The following is a 24,776-nucleotide window of genomic DNA, read 5'->3' on the forward strand; positions in this document are numbered from 1 at the left end:
GTGAAGAGTGTTCCTAGTATATGTCTGATGTTTATACATTGTACGTTGTATGGAAAATATCCAAATCAAAGAGAATGTTTTGGGGAAGATGAAATGTTAAATTAGTTGTCTAAAATTGGATTTGAGTAAAATCTGGACCTTGCCTTATTAACTTGGTGCGCACAGAGAATTGCCCTAAAGGCGGCTACGCCCACTTCTGACCCAAGGGTATAAAACCTGTGAGTATAGAATTTACAGGAAGACTACCTGGCCCAAGCTGCAGCAGGGCCTGAAAAAGTCAACGAACCCAGAACGCAACGCAAGCTTGAGGACAAAGAAATATTTTTCTACCCAAGCTACGATGATTAGCTGTGTCTAAGCGGGTGAATTCAAGTCGAACCACCTAGCCTCCACCTCCCATTGAATCGTGGTATCTAAAGGGTTTCATTGCTATACTGTGAGCTCTGAGCTACAGAGCTGTCTGTCCTCAGAAGACACCCAGAGAAAAGGGTGAGGGTACAGACTCCTAAGCCAAAAAGGACACTGACACTGGGAGGACGAGCAGGGAGGTGCGCAGGAGAAGTGCGTAATCGAACAGCGGAACGGTCCACGCAGAGAATCCTTGGAGATCTTCCCCACGTAATTACATCATTATATTCTGACCCATAAGAGCGGCAGTTTGGGGCAAGGCTAGGGTTAGAATAGCATAGCTGACAAATTCTCTTGTGTACTTTATTTCTTCTCTCTCTTTTGAAATTCGACGTTCAGAACGAGATTGTTAGAGGCAACTGGTTAAATAGCAGCAGCTCGATATTCTGATACTCTTTGAATTGATTTGGGAAATAGAAACTGAATAAAAAATAGTTTTCCCATGGTGCCCCAGGTTAATGAGTTAATCATTGCTTGATTCAGTTAATCACGTAATTAGAAACTTGTAATCATTCGATGAGCAACAGTTGTCACATTAACTAATACAACGTCACAACAAGGCCTTCTTCACATGTATGAGAGTCTGTATTAGTGATGCAGGGATTTGGCATTAATGTGGTCATATTCAAGTGGTGGTCGGTGCCGTTTAATTGGATGATTCATTCATAATCCAGTCACCCAGCTCAGTGTAACATTGATACGTTTATGCTACTACATGATACTAGAATGAATACACCCCTGATCACAGGCAAATACAGGTCACATTCATCGTAGCCATAAACAAACAGCATGATCACTTTGCTTGTTAATTCCTTCTCGCATCGACACTCTCCTCCTCTCACCTTTTCCCTTCGCTTGTGGGATCCAGTGCAAAACACATCAGCTGTCTGTGACCAGACGACGAAACACTTCCAAGCCAAACCTTCATATCGTAACCGCTGACAATTTGTCAGTTCATGCTGCAAGAGCTCTGATAGGTTGGCGGACGTCTTTCGGAAGTTGTCATAGTTACTGTGGAAGAGGGTGAGTACCATAAGCCTCTTAGGGTTTGTATGGAAGTCAATGTGCCCAGAGGAGGGTGGAAACTAGCTGTGCTCCAGCTACACCATGGTGCTACCTACCCTATAGAGTGCTGTTGAAGCTACTGTAGACCTTCATTGGAAAACAACTGGTGACGTGAATATTTTCAGTTTAGTTGTATCTAAAAAGATTTACTTTTTCATGAGTGTTTTATGAAATTCACAATTCCTCCCCTTGATCCTCTGAGGAGCCTCCACTGTCATATTCATTTGAATGGTTAATCAGACTTGGCATTTCTCCAATCCTCTCATTCTGTGTACATCCTAATTGTATCTAAATAGTTTACAGGACGGAAATAAGTCAAATGACATAGTCAAGTGACATAGTCAACACGTCAACATGACATATCAGTGTAATCATGTCTCTTGTCTCTCCAGGATTGGAAGTCATTCAGAGATGCTGCTGCCACATCATTGGCACTTCCTACAACTCCCTTCCAAGGCCTTCAAAGTGCTCCTGCACAACCACCAGTCCTCTGAACAAGTGTCTAACCCCTACACAGTAACAGTATGATCTGAGGAGTTCAATGTAACACACTGCACTACCAGACACCACAGATCATTCACAAGAGCTCTCAAACTATGCAAATGGTTTTCTCCATCACTAAAGACATTTAATATGACTATTTATTGATTTGGTGGTGTCTATTTGTTGTGTGACTTTGATGACCCACTGTCCGTATATTAAGGCAGATTCTACCTGTTTGTGTATGACATCACATTGTATGTATGTTTCTACATATGTACCAATATGTTCTAAACCTGTCAATAGCTGTCCTCTTAGTTACAAACTGTTTTTCGCTGTTGAGTTTGATGTATATGTAAATATATCCATTGTTATAAACGTGAATGTAACTGCAGTTAATGATGTACATAAACAGAATAAGAAGCATGTCTATGTCTGCAACTGGTCCTTCTTTCAGCGGTTATTTCAGCTCAGACCACTTCTGCTTTTCTGAGACTGAGCAGAGAGAGAAATAGATAATGAGAGAAGGAGAGAGGAGAGGATAAGAGAGGAGAGAGGAGAGGAGAGGAGAGTAGAGAAGATGAGAGGTGAGTACAGGAGAGAGCAGAGGAGAGAGAGGAGAGCAGAGTAAAAGAGAGAGAAGAGTAAAACAGAGTAGAGGTGAGATAGAGGAGATGAGAGTAGAGGAGAGTAGAGGAGAGATGAGGGCAGAGGAGAGAGGAATGTAGAGGAGAGAGGAGGAGAGAGGAGAGCAGAGGAGAGAGGAGAGCACAGGAGAGGAGAATAGTGGAGAGAGGAGCGTATAGGATAGAGGAGAGTAGAGCAGAGTAAAGGAGAGAGGAGAGTAGAGGAGAGAGGAGAATAGAGAGGAGGGGGAGAGAGGAGTGGAGAGAAGAGGAGGGTAGCTGAGAGAGTAGAGGAGGGGGGAGAGGAGAGTAGAGGAGAGACGAGGGAGGAGAGCAGAGGAGAGAGGAGAGTAGAGGAGAGACGAGGGAGGAGAGCAGAGGAGAGAGGACAGTAGAGTGGAGATTAGAGTAGAGGAGAGGAGTGTAGAGGGGAAAGCAGAGTAGAGGAGAGAGGAGAGGAGAGGGGAGAGGAAAGAGGATAGGTTGGGATAGGATAGCAGAATTGAAGAGAGATGAGTGTAGAGCAGAGGAGTGGAGAGGAAAGAGGAGGAGAGAGGAGAGCTTGGTATATGAGAGGAGAGTACTGGAGAGAGTAGAGTAGAGCAGAGTAGTGGAGAGTGGAGAGTAGAGGAGAGAGGGGAGGAGATGAGAGAGGAGAATAGTGGAGAGAGGAGAGTATAGGATAGAGGAGAGTAGAGCAGAGTAAAGGAGAGAGGAGAGTACTGGAGAGAGTAGAGCAGAGTAGTGGAAAGTGGAGAGTAGAGGAGAGAGGGGAGGAGATGAGAGGAGACGAGAATAGAGGTTAGGAGAGGGGACAGCAGAGTAGAGGAGAGAGGGGAGAGGAGTGAGGAGAGGAGAGGAGAGAGGATAGGAGAAAGGGGATGAGCGAGGAGAGCAGAGTAAAAGAGAGAGGAGAGTAGAACTGAGTACAGGAGAGAGGAGAGAGGAAAGCAAAGATTAGAGGAGAGGAGAGGGCAGAGGAGAGAGGAGAACAGAGCAGAGTAAAGGAGAGAAGAGGAGTGTAGAGGGGAGAGCAGAGTAGAGTAGAGTAGAGTAGAGGAGAGGAGAAGAGAGGAGAAGAGAGGAGAGGAGAGGAGAGGAGAGGAGAGGAGAGGAGAGGAGAGGAGAGGAGAGGAGAGGAGAGGAGAGGAGAGGAGAGGAGAGGAGAGGAGAGGAGAGGAGAGGAGAGGAGAGGAGAGGGAGGAGGATAGTATAGGATAGGATAGGATAGGATAGAATAGGATAGGAGAGCAGAGTTGAAGAGAGAGGAGTGTAGAGCAGAGGAGTGGAGAGGATATAGGAGAGAGGAGAGTAGAGAAGAGCGAAGATTAGAGGAGAGAGTAGTGGAGAGTGGAGAGGAGAGAGGGGAAGAGATGAGAGAGGAGAGCAGGGCAGATGAGAGGAGAGTAAAGGAGAGGGTAGAGTAGAGTAGAGGAGAGAGTAAAGCAGAGTAGTGGAGAGTAGAGGAGAGAGTAGAGCAGAGAATAAGAGGAGAGGAGAGAGTAGAGCAGAACAGAGCGAAGAGGACGTAGGAGAGGAGAGCAGAGAGGTGAGGAGAGTATAGGAGAGAAGAGAGAGGAGAGAATAGAGGAGAGAGGAGAGGAGGGGAGAGAGGAGAGAAGAGGTGAGGAGAGTACAGGAGATTACAGGAGAGTAGAGGAGAGTAGAGCGGAGGACAGTAGAGGAGAGAGTAGAGTAGAGTAGAGGAGAGGAGAGGAGAGGAGAGGAGAGGAGAGGAGAGGAGAGGAGAGGAGAGGAGAGGAGAGGAGAGGAGAGGAGAGGAGAGGAGAGGAGAGAAGTGTAGAGGGCAGAGTAGAAGAGAGAGGGGAGAAGAGAGGACAGGATAACAGAGGAGAGAGGAGAGTAGAGTAGATAGGAGAGTACAGTGTAGTACACTAAAGTAGAGCAGAGAAGTGTTGGTGTGTATGTATAGACTAGTGTCCTGAATGAAGACTCAGCACCATCTCATTGTCTTCTTCTCTTCTCCAGTATTCTCACTTCTGTTATAAAATACAAGAAAAAACACTTGAAAAAAAAATGTAAAGTTCATTTTCAGAGGAACAGACGAGAAAAAAACATGAATAACATTCAACACTTGGTCAAGGGGTATGAATACACTACTTGAGTTTAAAGATATTCACATTTGAATTCCACTTTGAATAGCAGATGGTGGATTTGCAGCTTTACAGCAGCTTTTTTTCTGCAGGGGAGCCTGTTCAATATGGGGACAATAGTTTTAATTAAATCCCAGTCATCATCTGGTGGTCCTGCGTCCTCATCCAGGTCAGATAATAGTCTGGCTGGAACAGACTCATCATGGCTGGTTTCCCCTATGTGGGCGAGTGTGTAGTCTAACTCTGTGTGTGATTCTGGGAATAACTGCAGGTAAGACTACATGTGGGACTACAGTTGGGACTACTGGTGGGATTTCAGGTGGGACAACTGGTTAGACAACAGGTGGGACTACTGGTTAGACTACAGGTAAGACTACAGGTGGGACTACAGGTGGGACTACTGGTTAGACTACAGGTGGTACTACTGGTTAGACTACAGGTATGACTACAGGTGGGACTACTGGTTAGACTACAGGTGGGACTACTGGTTAGACTACAGGTGGGTCTACCGGTGGGACTACAGGTGGGACTACAGGTGGGAATACTGGTTAGACTACAGGTGGGACTACAGGTTTGACTCTAGGTGAGACTACAGGTGGGACTACTGGTGGGACTACAGGTGAGACTACAGGTGGGACTACAGGTGGGACTCTAGGTGGGACTACAGGTGGGACTACAGGTGGGACTACAGGTGAGGCAACAGGTGGGACTACAGGTGGGATTCTAGGTGGGACTACAGGTGGGACTACAGGTTAGACTACAGGTGGGACTACAGGTGAGACTACAGGTGAGACTACAGGCGAGACTACAGGTTAGACTAAAGGTGGGACTACAGGTGAGACTACAGGTGAGACTACAGGTGGGACTACTGGTTAGACTACAGGTTAGACTACAGGTGGGACTACAGGTGGGACTACTAGTTAGACTACAGGTTAGACTACAGGTGGGACTACTGGTTAGACTACAGGTTAGACAACTGGTGGGACTACAGGTGGGACTACTGGTTAGACCACAGGTTAGACTACAGGTGGGACTACAGGTGGGACTACAGGTGAGACTACAGGTGGGACTACAGTTGTGGACTACAGGTGAGACTACAGGTGAGACTACAGGTGAGACTACAGGTGGGACTACTGGTTAGACTACAGGTTAGACTACAGGTGGGACTACAGGTGGGACTACTAGCTAGACTACAGGTTAGAATACAGGTGGGACTACTGGTTAAACTACAGGTGGGACTACAGGTGAGACTACAGGTGAGACTACAGGTTGGACTACTGGTTAGACTACAGGTTAGACTACAGGTGGGACTACAGGTGAGAATACAGGTGAGACTACAGGTGGGACTACTGGTTAGACTACAGGTTAGACTACAGGTTGGACTACAGATGGGACTACAGTTGTGTGTAACGAATCTCGTCCTCCTCTTCTGAGGAGGAGTAGCGAGAAGGATCGGATGACCAATGCGCAGCGTGGTAAGTGTTCATGATCAAAATGAACACTGAAATACAAAACAATAAAGTGAATGAATGAAAACCGAAACAGTCCTGTCTGGCGACACACACAAAGACAGAAAATAAACACCAACAACTCAAATGTGAAACCAGCCTACATAAGAATGATTCTCAATCAGGGACAACGATTGACAGTACCCAAAGTAAACTGCCTATTTCTCAGGACCAGATGCTAGAATATGCATAACTGCAAAGATATTGTCTGTGAGTGCAACAGAACTGATGTTACAGGCGAAACCCAGATAAAAATCCAATCAGGAAGTGCCGCATTTTTTGAAAAAGCCTCATGCCAATGACTCCTTATATGGCTGTGAATGGGCTATGAATGAGCTTACGTTTTCTAAGTATTCCCCAAGGAGTCTACAGAATTGTGACGTCTTTTTACGCATTTCTGTTGAAGAATAGCCGTAAGGGACCACATTTAGCAAGTGGTCACATGATGTCTCCCGCAGAAAATCTTGTGTAAAATACTGAGGTAGCCATTTTTCCAATCGCTTCTTATGAGAAACCAAATGCCTCGACGGATATATTATCGAATATATATGTTAAAAATACCTTGAGGATTGATTCTAAACACTGTTTGCCATGTTTCTGTCGATATTATGGAGCTAATTTGGAAAAAAGTTTGGCGTTGTAGTGACTGCATTTTCCGGTCGTTTTCTCAGTCAAACCTGACAACAAACGGGAGCTATTTAGCCATCATCTCTCTGGTCCAGTCAGATCCCCGACTAAACCAGATCCTCCATCCCCTCTCTGGTCCTGTCGGGTCCCCCACTAAACCAGATCCTCCATCCCCTCTCTGGTCCAGTCAGATCCCTGACTAAACCAGCCCTCCATCCCCTCTCTGGTCCTGTCAGGTCCCCCACTAAACCAGCCATCCATCCCCTCTCTGGTCCTGTCAGATCCCCGACTAAACCAGATCCTCCATCCTCTTGTCTGGGTAACGCTGTCTTTTCTGCTAAGTAATGTGAGTAAACAAACACACTGCACCCTCTCTCTGGTCCAGTCAGATCCCCGACTAAACCAGATCCTCCATCCTCTCTCTGGTCCAGTCAGATCCCCGACTAAACCAGATCCTCCATCCCCTCTCTGGTCCTGTCAGATCCCCAACTAAATCAGATCCTACATCCCCTCTCTGGTCCAGTCAAATCCCCGACTAAACCAGATCCTCCATCCTCTCTCTGGTCCAGTCAGATCCCCGACTAAACAAGATCCTCCATCCCCTCTCTGGTCCTGTCAGGTCCCCCACTAAACCAGATCCTCCATCCCCTCTCTGGTCATGTCAGATCCCCGACTAAACCAGATCCTCCATCCTCTCTCTGGTCCAGTCAGATCCCCGACTAAACCAGATCCTCCATCCCCTCTCTGGTCCTGTCAGGTCCCCCACTAAACCAGATCCTCCATCCCCTCTCTGGTCCAGTCAGATCCCTGACTAAACCAGCCCTCAATCCCCTCTCTGGTCCTGTCAGGTCCCCCACTAAACCAGCCATCCATCCCCTCTCTGGTCCTGTCAGATCCCCAACTAAACCAGATCCTCCATCCCCTCTCTGGTCCAGTCAGATCCCCGACTAAACCAGCCCTCCATCCCCTCTCTGGTCCTGTCAGATCCCTGACTTAACAAAATCCTTCAACCCCTCTCTGGTCCAGTCAGATCCCCGACTAAACCAGCCCTCCATCCTCTCTCTGGTCCTGTCAGGTCCCCGACTAAACCAGATCCTCCATCCCCTCTCTGGTCCTGTCAGGTCCCCCACTATAAACCAGCCCTCCATCCTCTCTCTGGTCCTGTCAGGTCCCCGACTAAACCAGATCCTCCATCCCCTCTCTGGTCCTGTCAGGTCCCCGACTAAACCAGATCCTCCATCCCCTCTCTGGTCCTGTCAGGTCCCCCACTAAACCAGCCCTCCATCCCCTCTCTAGTCCTGTCAGGTCCCCGACTAAACCAGATCCTCCATCCCCTCTCTGGTCCTGTCAGGTCCCCCACTAAACCAGCCCTCCATCCCCTCTCTGGTCCAGTCAGATCCCCGACTAAACCAGATCCTCCATCCCCTCTCTGGTCCTGTCAGGTCCCCGACTAAACCAGATCCTCCATCCCCTCTCTGGTCCTGTCAGATCCCCTACTAAACCAGCCCTCCATCCCCTCTCTGGTCCTGTCAGGTCCGCTACTAAACCAGCCCTCCATCGCCTCTCTGGTCCTGTCAGGTCCCCCACTGATCCAGATCCTCCATCCCCTCTCTGGTCCAGTCATATCCCCGACTAAACCAGATCCTCCGTCCCCTCTTTGGTCCTGTCAGGTCCCCCACTAAACCAGATCCTCCATCCCCTCTCTGGTCCTGTCAGGTCCCCCACTAAACCAGATCCTACATCCCCTCTCTGGTCCTGTCAGGTCCCCCACTAAACCAGATCCTCCATCCCCTCTCTGGTCCTGTCAGGTCCCCCACTAAACCAGATCCTCCATCCCCTCTCTGATCCTGTCAGGTCCCCACTAAACCAGCCCTCCATCCCCTCTCTGGTCCTGTCAGGTCCCCCACTAAACCAGCCCTCCATCCCCTCTCTGGTCCTGTCAGGTCCCCCACTAAACCAGACCCCCATCCCCTCTCTGGTCCTGGCTGGTTCTCATCCACTAAACCAGACGCCCACCCTCTCTCTGGTCCTGGCTGGTTTTCCTCCCCTAACCAGACCCCCATCCTCTTCCTGGTCCTTTCAGGTGCTCCACTTAACCAGATCTTCCCTGTGACTGTAGGAGTGGCTGTGGGAGCAATTGTGTGTTGTCTTTATCGTATGCAGAAGGAGAACATGTACATACTGACATTCATCATTTTTCTTTGACTTTAATGAAGTGTAATAATAACACAGTAATACACATGGACAGTTGTTCCATTGTATCAATAATTTGGTAATTTTCAAAGAATCAACTGATAACGGCATTGTGAGGTTTTTTTCACCTTTAGACATCTCCTTCACCCAAATCCAGACAGCAGATGTTCTGAAAGAGCTGCAAAACCTGGACCCGTACAAATCAGCTGGGCTAGACAATCTGGACCCTCTCTTTCTAAAACTATCCACCGCCATTGTTGCGACCCCTATTACCAGCTTGTTCAACCTCTTCGTATCGTCCGAGATCTCTAAAGATTGGAAAACTGCCGCGGTCATCCCCCTCTTCAAAGGGGGTGACACCCTAGACCCAATCTGTTACAGACCTATGTCCATCCTGCCCTGCCTATCTAAAGTCTTCGAAAGCCAAGTTAATAAACAGATCACTGACCATTTCGAATCCCACCGTACCTTCTCCGCTGTGCAATCCGGCTTCCGAGCCGGTCACGGGTGTACCTCAGCCACGCTCAAGGTACTAAACGGTATCATAACCGCCATCGATAAGACAGTACTGTGGAGCCCTCTTCATCGACCTGGCCAAGGCTTTCGACTCTGTCAATCACCGTATTCTTATCGGCAGACTCAAAAGTCTTGGTTTTTCTAATGACTGCCTCGCCTGGTTCACCAACTACTTTGCAGACAGGGTTCAGTGTGTCAAATCGGAGGGCATGTTGTCTGGACCTCTGGCAGTCTCTTTGGGGGTACCACAGGGTTCAGCTCTCGGGTCGACTATTTTCTCTGTATATATCAATGATGTCGCTATTGCTGCGAGCGATTCACTGTCCACCTCTACGCCGACGACACCATTCTATATACTTCTGACCCTTCCTTGGACACTGTGCTAACTAACCTCCAAACGAGCTTCAATGCCATACAACTCTCCTTCCTTGGCCTCCAACTGCTCTTAAACGCTAGTAAAACTAAATGCATGCTTATCAACCATTCAATGCCTGCACCAGCCCGCCCGACTAGAATCACCACCCTGGACGGTTCCGACCTAGAATATGTGGACAACTATACATACCTAGGTGTCTGGCTAGACTGTAAACTCTCCTTCCAGATTCATATTAAACATCTCCAATCCAAAATCAAATCTAGAATCGGCTTTCTATTTCGAAACAAAGCCTCCTTCACTCACGCCGCCAAACTTACCCTAGTAAAACTGACTATCCTACCGATCCTTGACTTCAGCTTCCAATACTCTACTCAGACTCCATCCAGTTTGCTATCACAGTGCCATCCGTTTTGTTACCAAAGCCCCTTATACCACCCACCACTGCGACCTGTATGCTCTAGTCGGCTGGCCCTCGCAACATATTTGTCTCCAGACCCACTGGTGGCTATGGTAAGCCAGGCCTTCTACTGCTTCAAATTCTTTATTTTGCCACAGAAATTCTGAGTAGGCCTACAGAAAACCTCTGACGGTCCTGTTTCTAAGAGGACAGACAAACCTGTAAATTAAATAAGGTCAATGCATTCATGCTTTACCTTACATTGTGGAAGGGTAGCCTGAAAAACACCTGTAACTGAAGATTTTGAAGTACTGTATTAATAATTAATTTATTTAAACATTTTCAGGAATTTATTTACATTTCAGAAGAAGCATTGTGCTCATTTAAGTCTGCTTAGGACACAAATGATTAATTAAACAAAACCAAGGAATTTATTTGTGCTGACTTCATCCCCAATGGACAGAAAAAAAAAACGAACATTATCATAAACATCAACCAAGGTTTGCTGATATCTGAATCCCTAATGCACCACCAAAAAAAGTATTAAAATGATACACAAAATAAATAGGAACACAACTATGAATTAATACATCTTCCACACTATGCATTAAAATAGATGAACATCAGCTTTAAAAACATTTATACTGTCCTCTGTTACTAAATCAATAAAGCTACAGACAGTTTGAAAGTCTTAGTCCAGCACAGGGAGAAGAGTGAGGAACAGGGGGTCATTCCTCCAGGACATGAATCTCAATACCAGAGGCTTCTTCTATACAGAGAACAAAACAACACATCAGACAACATGTCTCACCATTCATTCTATAGCAGATCATAAAGATGAACTAGTTAATAAGGGATTAAATGGACAAGATGACTACGTCAAAGGACTATTTATGACCTGAATCCATTTCAGTTCACACATCTGAAGATCAGAATATGTGAATGTAATGTGTTGTTTGCTCCATGTGTTCTATGGATTGATGGAACCATTCATAATGTTTAGGTCTATACAGTCCTTTCAGATCTGTGAACTCTGATGTTGTGGGAGGAGTTAGGAACCTAAATGGAACTGGACCAATGCCTGTGACTCTCACCTGCTTGTGGGGGCAGAGCCTTGGGTGGGCGGTTCCTCCTTGTGTGAATAGTGACTATGGCAGCCATGATGGTCAGTGTCACAAAGAGCATGATGTGACTGATGGGCAACTTAACAGCATTACTGGTACCTGGGCAATGAGACAGACAGTGATTAAACACAGTCAATCATTTAGATTGATTTAAATGAAAGTAAAGTTTGTATCACACAACGATCAATAGAGGATGCTGAGGACCAATATCCATCAGCCAAACACCTCTACAACTTCACCTCTGTCTGAACACCAACGATCTAGCTGAGTGTTTTAATTTGTGTGTAATGGATTATGATTGTTCACACCATCCACTAAATAATTGAAAGGTTATATAACACCTTAAACCTGGAGTATCGGTATTTGGCTTCACAGAGAAGCAGAAATTCATACAGGAAGAGAGATGTGTGAACGGCACAACAACCATGTTATAAAATGTCAAATCAAAGGTGTAGACCTTACAGTGAAATGCAAACTTACAAGCTCTAACCAATAGTGCAAGAAAGGTGTTAGGTGAACAATAGGTCAGTAAAGAAATAAAACAACAGTAAAAAGACAGGCTATATACAGTAGCGAGGCTATAAAAGAATTGAGGCTACATACAGACATCGGTTAGTCAGGCTGATTGAGGTAGCATGTGCATGTAGATATGGTTAAAGTGACTATGCATGTATGATGAACAGAGAGTAGCAGCAGCATAAAAGAGGGGTTGGGGGTGGTGGCGGGACACAATGCAGATAGCCCGGTTAGCCAATGTGCGGGAGCACTGGTTGGTCGGCCCAATTGAGGTAGCATGTACATGAATGTATTGTTAAAGTGACTATGCAGGTTGCCTTTGTGTTCTTGGGCACAGGGAATATGGTGGTCTGCTTGAAACATGTTGGTATTACAGACTCAATCAGGGACATGTTGAAAATGTCAGTGAAGACACCTGCAGTTGGTCAGCACATGCCCGGAGCACACGTCCTGGTAATCCGTCTAGCCCCGCAGCCTTAAGAATGTTGACCTGTTTAAAGGTCTTACTCACATCGCCTATGGAGAGCGTGATCACATAGTCGTCCGGAACAGCTGATGCTCTCATGCATGCCTCAATGTTGTTTGCCTCGAAGCGAGCATCGAAGTGATTTAGCTCGTCTGGTAGGCTCGTGTCACTCGGCAGCTCGCAGCTGTGCTTCCCTTTGTAGTCTGTAATAGTTTGCAAGCACTGCCACATCCGACGAGCATCGGAGCCGGTGAGGTACGATTCAATCTTAGCCCTGTATTGATGCTTTGCCTGTTTGATGGTTGTTCAGAGGGCATAGCAGGATTTCTTATAAGCGTCCGGGTTAGAGTCCCGTTCCTTGACAGCGGCAGCTCTACCCTTTAGCTCAGTGCGAATGTTGCCTGTAATCCATGGCTTCTGGTTGGGGGATGGTTGGTACAGTCACTGTGGGTACGACGTCCTCAATGGACTTATTGATAAAGCCAGTGACTGATGTGGTGTACCCCTCAATGCCATCGGAAGAAACCCGGAGCATGTTCCAGTCTGTGATAGCAAAACAGTCCTGTAGTTTGGCATCTGCTTCATCTGACCACTTTTTTATTGATCGAGTCACTGGTGCTTCCTGCTTTAATTTTTGCTTGCAAGCAGGAATCAGGAGGATATAGTTATGGTCAAATTTACCATATGGAGGGCGAGGGAGAGCTTTGTATGCGTCTCTGTGTGTGGAGTAAAAGTAATCTAGATTTTTTTCCCCCCTCTGGTTGCATATTTAAACATGTTGATAGAAATTTGGTAGAACTTATTTAAGTTTCTCTGCATTAAAGTCTCCGGCAACTAGGAGCGCCGCCTCTGGGTGAGTGGTTTCCTGTTTGCTTATTAACTTATACAGCTGACTGAGTGCGGTCTTAGTTTCTTCCGGCGCCATTTTACATGAAAGTTTAGTTTCATGTACAAATGCATGCTTTGTGTATTGACCAAGGTAGTACATCTGTCTTTGACCCCATGTTGTACTACTCATACTATCTACAATACAACTTAGAATGGAAAAAGTATTAAATACAATACCAGCAGAAGATGGGGAGGTGGATGAAAAGGCTGGTCTTGCAGTAGAGGCTGTACTTCCTGGATAGTAGTGTAGTGGACAGACATATTTGTATAGTGTATATACAGTATATTATATACACATCACATGCAACTTGTAATTAGACTATGAAATTAGCGAGAGAGTCTCACCACAGCAGTTCAGGAACAAAAAAGAGAAAGAACAGTGAATCTTAGACCTTTTTATAAGCATCTGAGTTGTTTGGATTCAAAATCTGTGTTGGTGACCAATGACATTAATGTAACGTTAACCTCCAATCAGATATCAGACCTACAGGACGTAACTTCTGCTCCCCAGAGGTGAGACAATGTGGGTTGCTGAGATCAACACAGAGAATGCTGAATTCCTAAGACAACACAGAATGATTTCTTGCATTCAAGTGTCACTTTGGGGACTGGGTCGCCCTACAGCAGTGGAAAACAAACAGGGTGACCACTTGTCAATGGTGAACAAGGGTGACATCAAATCAAATTTTATTGGTCACATACACATGGTTAGCAGATGTTAACACGAGTGTAGCGAAATGCTTGTGCTTCTAGTTCTGACCATGCAGTAATATCTAAGAAGTAATATAACAATTTCACAACAACTACCTTATACACACAAGTGTAAAGGAATGAATAAGAATATATACATATAAATATATGGATGAGCGATGGCTGAACAGCATAGGCAAGATGCAGTAGATGGTATAGAGTACAATACATACATATGAGATGAGTAATGTAGGGTATGCAAACATTATTTAAAGTGGCTAGTGATACATTAATTACATCCTATTTTTTATTATTAAAGTGGCTAGAGATTTGAGTCAGTATGTTGGCAGCAGCCACTCAATGTTAGTGATGGCTGTTTAACAGTCTGATGGTCTTGAGATAGAAGCTGTTTTTCAGTCTCTCGGTCCCAGCTTTAATGCACCTGTACTGACCTCGCCTTCTGAATGAAAGCGGGGTGAACAGGCAGTGGCTCGGGTGGTTGTTTTTCTTGATGATATTTTTGCCTTCCTTTGACATTGGTTGATTTAGGTGTCTTGGAGGGCAGGTAGTTTGCCTCCAGTGATGCGTTGTGCAGACCTCACTAACCTCTGGAGAGCCCTGCGGTTGTGGGTAAGAGCTGTTACCATACCAGGCGGTGATACAGCCCGACAGGATGCTCTTGATTGTGCATCTGTAAAGGTTTGAGTGTTTTTGGTGACAAGCCACATTTCTTCAGCCTCCTGAGGTTGAAGAGGCGCTGTTGCGCTTTCTTCACCATGCTGTCTGTGTGGGTGGACCATTTCAGTTTGTGTACGCCGAGGAACTTAAAACTTTCCACCTTCTCCACTACTGTCTCGTCAATATGGATGGGGGGGTGCTCCCTCATGAAGTCCACGATCATCTCCTTTGTTTAGTTGAGCGTGAGGTTGTTTTCCTGACACCACACTCCGAGAGCCCTCTCCTCCTCCCTGTAGGCTGTCTCGTCGTTGTTGGTAATCAAGCTGTAATGTAATCTGCAAACTTGATGATTGAGTTGGAGTCGTGCTTGGCCACGCAGTCATGGGGGAACAGGGAGTACAGGAGAGGGCCGAGGATGCACCCTTGTGGGGCCCCAGTGTTGAGGATCAGCGGGGTGGAGACGTTGTTTCCTACCCTCACCAACTGGGGGCGGCCCGTCAGAAAGTACAGGACCCAGTTGCACAGGGCGGGGTCAAGACCCAGGGTCTCGAGCTTAATGACGAGTTTGGCAGGTACTATTGTGTCAGACGGCTAGGGATGCCGTCTGGGCCGGCAGCATTGCGAGGGTTAACACGTTTAAATGTTTTACTCACGTTGGCTGCGTGAGGATTGTCCGCAGGTTTTGGTAGCGGGCCGTGTCGGTGGCACTGTATTGTCCTCAAAGCGAGCAAATAAGTTATTTAGTTTGTCTGGGAGCAAGACATCGGGGTCCGCGACAGGGCTGGTTTTCTTTTTGTAGTCCGTGATTGACTGTAGACCCTGCCACAATCCTCTCGTGTCTGAGTCGTTGAATTGCGACTCTGCTTTGTCTATATACTGACTCTTAGCTTGTTTGATTGTTTCCTGTCGCCTTGCCCTGATTAAAAGCAGTGGTTCGAGATTTCAGTTTTGCACGAATGCTGCCATAAATCCACGGTTTCTGGTTTGGGACGGTTTTAATAGTCGCTGTTGGTACAACAACACCGATGCACTTGCTAATAATCTCGCTCACCGAATCAGCATATACATCAATGTTGTTGTTCGACGCTCTCCGGTACATATCCCAGTCCACGTGATCGAAGCATTCTTGAAGCGTGGAATCTGATTGGTCGGACCAGCATTGAACAGACCTGCGCACGGGCGTTTCCTGTTTTAGTTTCTGTCTATAGGCTGGGAGCAACAAAATGAACTGTGATTATAATCAAAGAGAATTCTCTTGGTAGTTAATGCGGTCAGCATTTGATTGTAAGGAATTCTAGGTCAGTTGAACAAAAGGACTTGGGTTCCTGTATGTTGTTATGATCACACCACGACTCGTTAATCATAAGTCAAACACCCAAGCCCATCTTCTTACCAGAGAGATGATGTTTGTTTCTGTCAGCGCGATGCATGAAGAAACCAGGTGGCTGTACCGACTCTAACGTATCGCGAGTGAGCCATGTTTCCTGGAAACAGAGAATGTTGCAATCTGTGATATCTCTCTGGAAGGCAACCCTTGCTCGGATTTCGTCTACCTTGTTGTCAGGAGACTGGACGTTGGCGAGTAGTATACTCGGGAGCGGTGGGCGTTGTGCCCGTCTACGGAGCCTGGTCGTAATATTGGTATGTTGACGTTGCTCTTATATCCAATAGTTCCTCCAGGCTGTATGTAATGAGACAGAGATGGCCGCCTCGCGTCGCGTTCTTAGGAAACATCACAGTACAGAATGGATCCACATCTACTGACTCTGTGTTGGCTGTAGAGTTTTCTCTACGCAATCTGTTAAATCTTTCTCTACTCCAATCTCTAGTGCACTAGACATGAAGTTCTTCCTGTGAACATGTTTGGGCTTGTTTTTAAATTACCAATCTAACACTAAATTGGTGGTTGTCTTGACAGTTTTTTTAAAGAAGTTACATCAGAACTGTCTGAAAAACATCAAATGTATCTTTCTCGACCCAGTCTCAAACCCTGACACAGCATGGGAGAACACAATACCCAGTTCTATGTATCCAGAGGACAGATAAAACATCTTACTACATCTCCACACATCATACAGATGGGAGTATTTTACCTGGGAGAGTAGAGATGACATCATCACTATCAGTGGTCTTTTCAGCAATATCTAATTCAGTAGGAGATGAACATCCTCTTTTAGTTCATTTAAAGAACCCATCATCAATCATCACCATCATCATCATCAGACACAGCAGTAGATTTCAAATCAAATTCATCATATATCACTAATCACTAATACCAGAAAAATGAATCAGGTTTGATATTCAACTTTAAAATCATCAGATCTTCTTATTCAGATTATAGGAGCATTTGCATAGGCTTCAGATCTGTCACTGGTGTGGTAGAGGAGACTGAGAAAGAGAAAAGGGTATACAGTACTTGTTGGCATATGATTATTAACACCACACTTGTACACAGTGACATGCACACTCTGATTTAAACAGTAATACTCACTAGTTAGAACAGACAGATGAACAGGAGCATCACCTCCATGTTGTGTTCCTGTCTCTGTAAGGAACTGTCGACAGATGTAGAGTCCAACATCCTCAGCTCTGACATCACTAACATGTAGAGAACAGTTAGACCCTAAACTCAGTCTGTCTGCTCTCTCTGTCTGGTCAACTTTGATCTCCCCCAATGTGACCTCTTGAATAGTACGAGTAGATAGAGCTCTGTTATAGAGCCATGTAGTAGAGGAGCAGTCTGGATAAACCACATTGTTACACGGCAGACTGACATCATCTCCCACTCTGGAGAACATAGAGAGAGTTTCTCCACTGACACCTGGAAGGAGTATGACATCAGATAATTATTAACTGGTAATACAGATGACATTATATTTCATAGGTTTTCTTATTGATATTCTTCAGTGTGAATAATAGTGTAATATACTGTCTATTATATAATAGTGAAGATAAGAGTAAACAGATACACAACAGAAATGTCATCATAATATTTGTCAAATGTAAACTGAACTAGTTTGGCCGTGTGAAATAAATGTGTTCTATGATCTCTAATGACATATTCTGACTCTCTCTCCTCTGTCTTACCTGTTAGCAGGTACAAAACGGTCACAAGCAATCCCAAAAATGATTGAGGGATGTCAGCCATGATCCTCTCTCTCTCTCTCTCTCTCTCTCTCTCTCTCTCTGTGTCTCTCTCTCTCTGTCTCTCTCTGCTCTGTTTCTGTCTCTTTCCTCTTTCAGAGTGTATCAGCACTATGAGTTTCTCACCATACAGCAGCATCTCTATTCACCACTATAGAATCACTTCCTCAAAGTGGTCATGTTTTTTCTCTAGTTTCTGACACAATTGAGTTCAGTCACATGCCCATTCATCAGATGGACACACTCCCTCTCCCAGACCCCCACATGCATGTGTGTTAAGGCACACACACACCTCACTCCCCTTCTTGGCTTCCATGGCAACCCCCATGGGAACCTTTTCCCAATATAATCTTTCCCCCAGGGGAACCACACGTGTTGGCATTCTCACAAACAATTACAACATTGTTTCAATAATATATAGAACTTTTCTCACAGCTCTGGTATATAAAGCTTTTTTGAGGCCTTGCTCACAATTCATTCTGTGGCAGCACAATGACCAAACGATATACTGTATGTGAGGCTCTTGATCATATCTTTGATCATGACACTGGTGAGGAGGAGAGTCTTTGTTAAACTTTGACACAAAGTAGTCTGTGATAAATAGCACAATATGTTTCATCTGAGTATTTGTTCAAGTCAAAATAATCCATACATTGTGCTTTTTTTTACTCAAAAACTAGTTGTATGAGCTCAGGTCAATGATGCCCACAGGCCATAAATAGCAAATAAAAGTCCAAAACTTGTAATATTCACAAGAACTTTAGTTGATAAAAAGATCTAACACAACGTTAGGTGATATTATATGTATTATTATGGATTTATAATCCGCTATAATGTGGCAGTCATTTTGGACCGGGAACACAGAATTAATTAACATGAAACAAACACAACAGGAGGGTTAAGATGAGTGAGGACGATCATTTTTTTATGAGCATGACCTTATTTCTATTACGGCATATTGGATGTCTGTCATTAATATTCCATTCCACCAGCTCAGTGTAACATCGAAGAGTTTAGACTACTACATGATACTAGAATTGTTCCTATACCCAGGTGCATAGATCAAGTTAAACATAATTAAAGTGACAGACAGTGGCACATTCAATGCCTTCTTGCACACTATTGCCTGCATCTAGCTGATCTAGTCATTACTCCAACAGTTGCAAACAAGTTTTTATTTGACAAATTGAGGTATCTTAATTGCCGTATCGTTCCATTTGCTTCCGTTTAAGAAACGTTTTTACAGAATCAGTGGAATGAATACACCCCTGATCATATGCCACCATAGTTCACTTTCACAGCAGCGCCATACAAACATCATGATCACTTTGCTTGTTAATTCCTTCTCGCATCTATACACTCTCATCGTTTCCCTTTGCTTGTGGGATCCAGTGCAACAACACATCAGCTGTCTGTGACCAGGCGACAATTAGCTAAGGTCAGTCAACATAGTTATTAGAACTAACGCGTTAATAAACCCTTTACAATAATGCAGTAGAGTGTACAGTTAGCAAGCTGGCCCCGGTGGCAATAAGTTAATACAATCAGAAGCTTACCTTGACTTGGAAAAGTTCCTGTGTTGGACAGCCATAACCAGTTAGCTAACATAGCATCCCTCTTTCTTTGTGCAAGGTGTTTGAGTAGGCTACTCAAACATACAACTAAATATAGCTATCTCTCTCTCTATCTCTCTCTCTCTCTCTCTGGACTAAGACTATCCTTAATTTTTTAAGAAATTAATTTGTTCAAAACTGTTGTTTCTCTCTCCTTGATTCACCTACTCCACCTTATATGTGAGCTATTTGTAGATTATGCTCTCGATACTAGATGAATTCTCTGATCCTTTGGTAGGGTGGCAGTTCATGTTGCAAGAGCTCTGATATGTTGACGGATGTCCTCCTGAAGTTATCATAATTATTGTGTAAGTTTACAGATTCTGTGTACATTCAGCTTTTATCTAAATAGTTTACAGGACAGAAATAAGTCAAGTGACATAGTCAAGTGACATAGTCAACACGTCAACATGACATATCAGTGTAATCAAGTCTCTTGTCTCTCCAGGATTGGAAGTCATTCAGAGATGCTGCTGCCACATCATTGGCACTTCCTACAACTCCCTCCCAAGGCCTTCAAAGTGCTCCTGCACAACCACCAGTCCTCTGAACAAGTGTCTAACCCCTACACAGTAACAGTATGATCTGAGGAGTTCAATACAACAAGCTGCACTACCAGACACCACAGATCATTCTTGACAAGAGCTCTCAAACTATGCAAATGTAATTCTCCACCACTAAAGATATTTAATATGACTATTTATTGATTTGGTGTTGTGTCTTTGTTTTGTGTGACTTTTGATGACCCACTGTCCGTATATTAAGGCAGATTCTACCTGTTTGTGTATGACATCACATTTTATGTATGTTTCTGCATATGTACCAATATGTTCTAAACCTGTCAAGGACTGAAGTGGACATTTAATCACGTTCCTGTAATGCCAGGGTATATTCCTCTTACCAGATTATGGAAGCAAGCACATAAGTGTGATTGTAGTAAAAAGGTATAAAATAATGATATATTTGAGAATGGTTGTGTTTACAAATTAAATATACAAAACATTTCCTCTGAAGGCTAATATCCGAGCTATGTAATGGAGGGAATTTCATTTGTTAGAGGTAAATGTAACTGCAACCAATGATGTAGCTTTATAAACAGAAGAATGAATATTAATTTCTATGTCTGCAACTGGTCCTTCTTTCAGTGGTTCTTTCAGTTCTGTTCTGTTTTTCTGAGGCGGAGCAGAGAGAGAGAAAAATAGGTTGTGGTTATGGGTCTTTTGACCACTGCATCTGCACTTTAAAAGAACATAGTCATTTTGCAACTTCAAAAGAAGAAGAAGATCTTGATTGTTTTTAACTTTGAAAAACAAGACTCCTCTGGTCACCAACCCATACTGGGATCAATGAATTGTGAGCCAAATGAACACAACACACATTAGATAGTATCACATGGCCCATCAGTCAAGAGACTTCTAGAAGACCAGTGATCTGAAGTCATCACAGTGCATCTATGTGTGGTTCATACTGAAAGCGGAAGTTCCATTCTAGCCTCTAATTAGAGGACATCAGGATGCAATATAGAGACATATGGTATTACTGCACAGAGAGAACACAGAGTTCGAGGTCATGGCTGTAAACAAACATAATATAATTCTGGTGGAGCTACTGATCTGCTCTTCTCTTGGCTGCTAGGACACTGGATGTTATGGGGGAAAGGGGCTTGGATCGTTTGATACGTATTTGAGTCTAAAAGAGAATTAGATTTATTTTTCAGTAAGCACCTGTCTTGGTTTTACATGCTTAGCGTTCAGCATTTGTTTATTACAGTATTTTAATTTCAGCAATTAACGCTGAGACCTTTTCTGGAAGACGTATTCTGTCTATCTAGGTTTCAGTGGAGACACTGTCTATGTTCTCCAGAGAGGGAGATGATGTCAGTCTACCATGTACCAATGTGGATCATCCAGACTGCTCCTCATCGACATGGCACTATAACAGAGCTGGATCTAATGGAGCTATTAAAGAAATCCATCTAGGGATGGTGAAAAATAAAGAACAGAACAACATAGCTGACAGACTCGGTTTAGGGTCTAACAGTTTTTACATGTTAGTAATGTCAGAGCTGAGGATGCTGGACTCTACTGTCACGATCGTCGTTGGAATCATCGGACCAAGATGCAGTGTGATATGGTTTCCACATATTTATTTGTGAAATGCACAACAAACAAACAAAGAACGAAAAGTCAATGAAGTTCTAACAGGCAACTAAACGTAAACAAGATCCCACAAACACAGGTGGGAAGAATAACGACTTAAATATGTTAAATTAAATATCAATTTATTTGTTCTGACAGCCAAGTAATCCAACAGCAACAAAAATGCTAAATACGTGTTTCAAAATTGCCCTCTTGAATTGAATCTGCCACAGTACTGTATATTACATTACATTACACTGTTTTCACATTAGGCAATTGATAAGGAAATGTGTTTTAATAAATGATTAGAATGTTACAGTCCTGAAACCATAGGTCTGATACCATGTGATTGTATGAAATTAATTTGAATCATTAGATTATTATAATACATGTGTGTAAGTGTTAGACTCATTCGATGATTATATTATAATACTGTGTGTGGTTTTAGATAGAATCAACGTTTTGGGAACAATGTGTCTAGTGTTTTGAGAACAGACTGTATGTCTGAGCCAGATTCGGGGCCGACCTTGGCTGGAACACTGAGAACTTCCTAGTCCCAGGTTTCTCCCTATCTTATGGGAGGGTAGCAAGACACTATTCTCACGTACTCCCCTAGGCTCTATTGGTGGGCTGATTTGATGGTTGGTGTGGAAGTATGTGTGTCGCTATAAATTAAAGATCCTGTACTGTACATGTCAGAACGTTCCCGTGAATAAACATTTAACTTTGGTAGACTGGGCCTCTGTCTGTTTCCTTTTCTATCAGTATCTTACAAATCCTGATATAACAGACTAAGGTTAACTTAATTTAATTGGTAAATGAACAGGAGTATAGAATTCTCCTGACAGCAATACACTTTCACTACCCATTAAAATTGACTGAACCAAACATTTTCATAATTTGGATACCATGAAATTGTGTGATTTCTGAAGACATCTTTCACAATCGTTGATGCCAAAAATAAATATACTTTTTCCAGACATAATTACAATACAGGTGTACTGTAATCAAATGAAACAAGCCACTAATTTGCATCAAGCCTGTCTAGAGCATTTGGCCATAGCTTCTAATCAACATTGCAGTAAATGTCCTCATTGTTTATGATCTTGCTGAAAAACCTTTGGCATGGCTGTTACTGTAATTTAATTATACCAATATGTTTTCATTAATTGAATTCCCTTAATCTATTTTATGAGAATTTGTAAGATTCTTGTTTGCATAAAATAGACAATAATAGGTAACAGAATTTATTCTCGGAGCGCGCTGCCAAGTTACCACGAGCAACAGTTTATAATTAACAGAAAACCTAGGAATGCACTCACTGCCTTATCTAAAACACCCCAGAGCTCAGTTTCGTCAGTTCAACCATAGGTTAACTACCTTATCTGTTTACTTAACCCACAACCCATTCCTTTCTGCCTAGTTGGAATGGTGTTCATTAACTTTAATTACTCCTTGTCCGTGTCACACAATCCCTTCTTATGAACTCATATTGTTAATCAGATATAATAAAACAGAGTATAAGTTTACTTAGTTACAGTTCTATTTAAAATTAGGATATTGTTTATTCATTTATTCATAATATTTCTAACAATGGGGAATCCTGAAATTGATCGGGATTGATGTCATCGCATGCCTCATGGGATGGCAATTATACACCTTCCACGAAGCTCTGCACTCTAAAAAGAAAAGGTTCCTGGAGTATCCTTTAGGGGTTCTTAAAATTGAAACTGTGGGGGAACACCTATAAGTTCTTCAAAGAACCCCTTTTAATGTGTCCTCAAAGAACCTTTTGGAGGACGTTTCGGGGTACATTTTTTGAACTACCTTCCGTCCCGTATTATTAATAATAATACGCATAACAATAACACTAGATTTTAGTTCTGTGTTTATTATGATTTTAGTGGCAAAGCAGAATAAAAAAATCTAAATATGAGGTAAACTCCCAGCAGAGCCCCAAGTCCAATGGGTATATCCTCTGGCGTGTTGATGTGTTGGCGTTCTCCGTATCCATAGCCAGAATGATTTTGCAGTGCGTGGTGATCTAACAGGTTTCCTGTTATATTCATCAGAGGTGTAGGGAGGGTGAAGTGTATGAATCTAAAAAATGAATAACAAAACCTGCACACAACAGAATTCATACACAACAGAATTCATACCTTGGTTTGGTGTTGATATGAGCCCCTACCAGCCTTTTAAAACACTTCATGGCTATGGACGTGAGAGCTACGGGTCTGTAGACATTTAGGCAGGTTGCCTTGGGCACAGGGACTATGGTGGTCTGCTTGAAACATGTTGGTATTACAGACTCAATCAGGGACATGTTGAAAATGTTAATGAGCACATGCCCGGAGCACACGTCCTGGTAATCCGTCTGGCCCCGCAGCCTTGTGAATTTTGACCTGTTTAAAGGTCTTACTCACGTTGGCTACGGAGAGCGTGATCACACAGTCATTCGGAACAGCTGATGCTCTCATGCATGCCTCAGTGTTGCTTGCCTCGAAGTGAGCATAGAAGTCTGGTAGGCTCGTGTCACTGGGAAGCTTGTGACTGTGCTTCCATTTATAGTCTGTAATAGTTTGCAAGCCCTGCCACATAAGACGAGCGTCGGAGCCGGTGTAGTACGATTCAATCTTAGCCCTGTATTGACGCTTTGCGATGGTTCGTCGGAGGGCATAGCAGGATTTCTTATAGGCTTCCGGGTTAGAGTCCCGCACCTTGAAAGCGGCAACTCTACCCTTTAGCTCAGTGCGAATGTTGCCTGTAATCCATGGCTTCTGGTTGGGGTATGTACATACAGTCACTGTGGGAACGACGTCCTCGATGCACTTATTGATAAAGCCAGTGACTGATGTGGTGTACCCCTCAATGCCATCGGAGGAATCCCGGAACATGTTCCAGTCTGTGATAGCAAAACAGTCCTGTAGTTTAGCATCTGCTTCATCTGACCACTTTTTTGGCCACGATTTTCATCTGGCCACGATTCCGTGAAACATAAGATATTACAGTTTTTGATGTCCCTTTGGTATGATATTCGTGATCATATCTCATCTAATTTATTGTCCAATGATTGCACGTTGGCGAGTAATATTGAGGCTAACGGCAGCTGTCCCACTCGCCTTCTGCGGATCCTAACGTGGCACCCCGCTCTTTGTCCTCTGTATTTGCGTCTCTTCCTCTTGCAAATAACTGGGATCTTGGCCTTGTCG

At 44.0% G+C, this 24,776-nt stretch overlaps 1 protein-coding gene across 1 annotated transcript; it reads right to left on the bottom strand.

Moving 5' to 3' along the window:
* Window positions 1–10,632: 10,632 nt before the first annotated feature.
* Window positions 10,633–17,912, bottom strand: LOC110522485. Its single transcript, XM_021600913.2, has 5 exons — window positions 17,760–17,912; window positions 17,164–17,493; window positions 13,482–13,538; window positions 11,405–11,533; window positions 10,633–11,079 (listed from the first exon to the last, which is right to left on the bottom strand). Exons 1-5 carry the CDS (start codon window positions 17,818–17,820, stop codon window positions 11,039–11,041), a joined length of 618 nt encoding a protein of 205 aa, XP_021456588.2. The 5' UTR covers window positions 17,821–17,912; the 3' UTR covers window positions 10,633–11,038.
* Window positions 17,913–24,776: the final 6,864 nt, after the last annotated feature.

The sequence above is a fragment of the Oncorhynchus mykiss genome, chromosome 4, assembly GCF_013265735.2.
Source record: "Oncorhynchus mykiss isolate Arlee chromosome 4, USDA_OmykA_1.1, whole genome shotgun sequence".
Classification (NCBI taxonomy): Eukaryota; Metazoa; Chordata; class Actinopteri; order Salmoniformes; family Salmonidae; genus Oncorhynchus; species Oncorhynchus mykiss.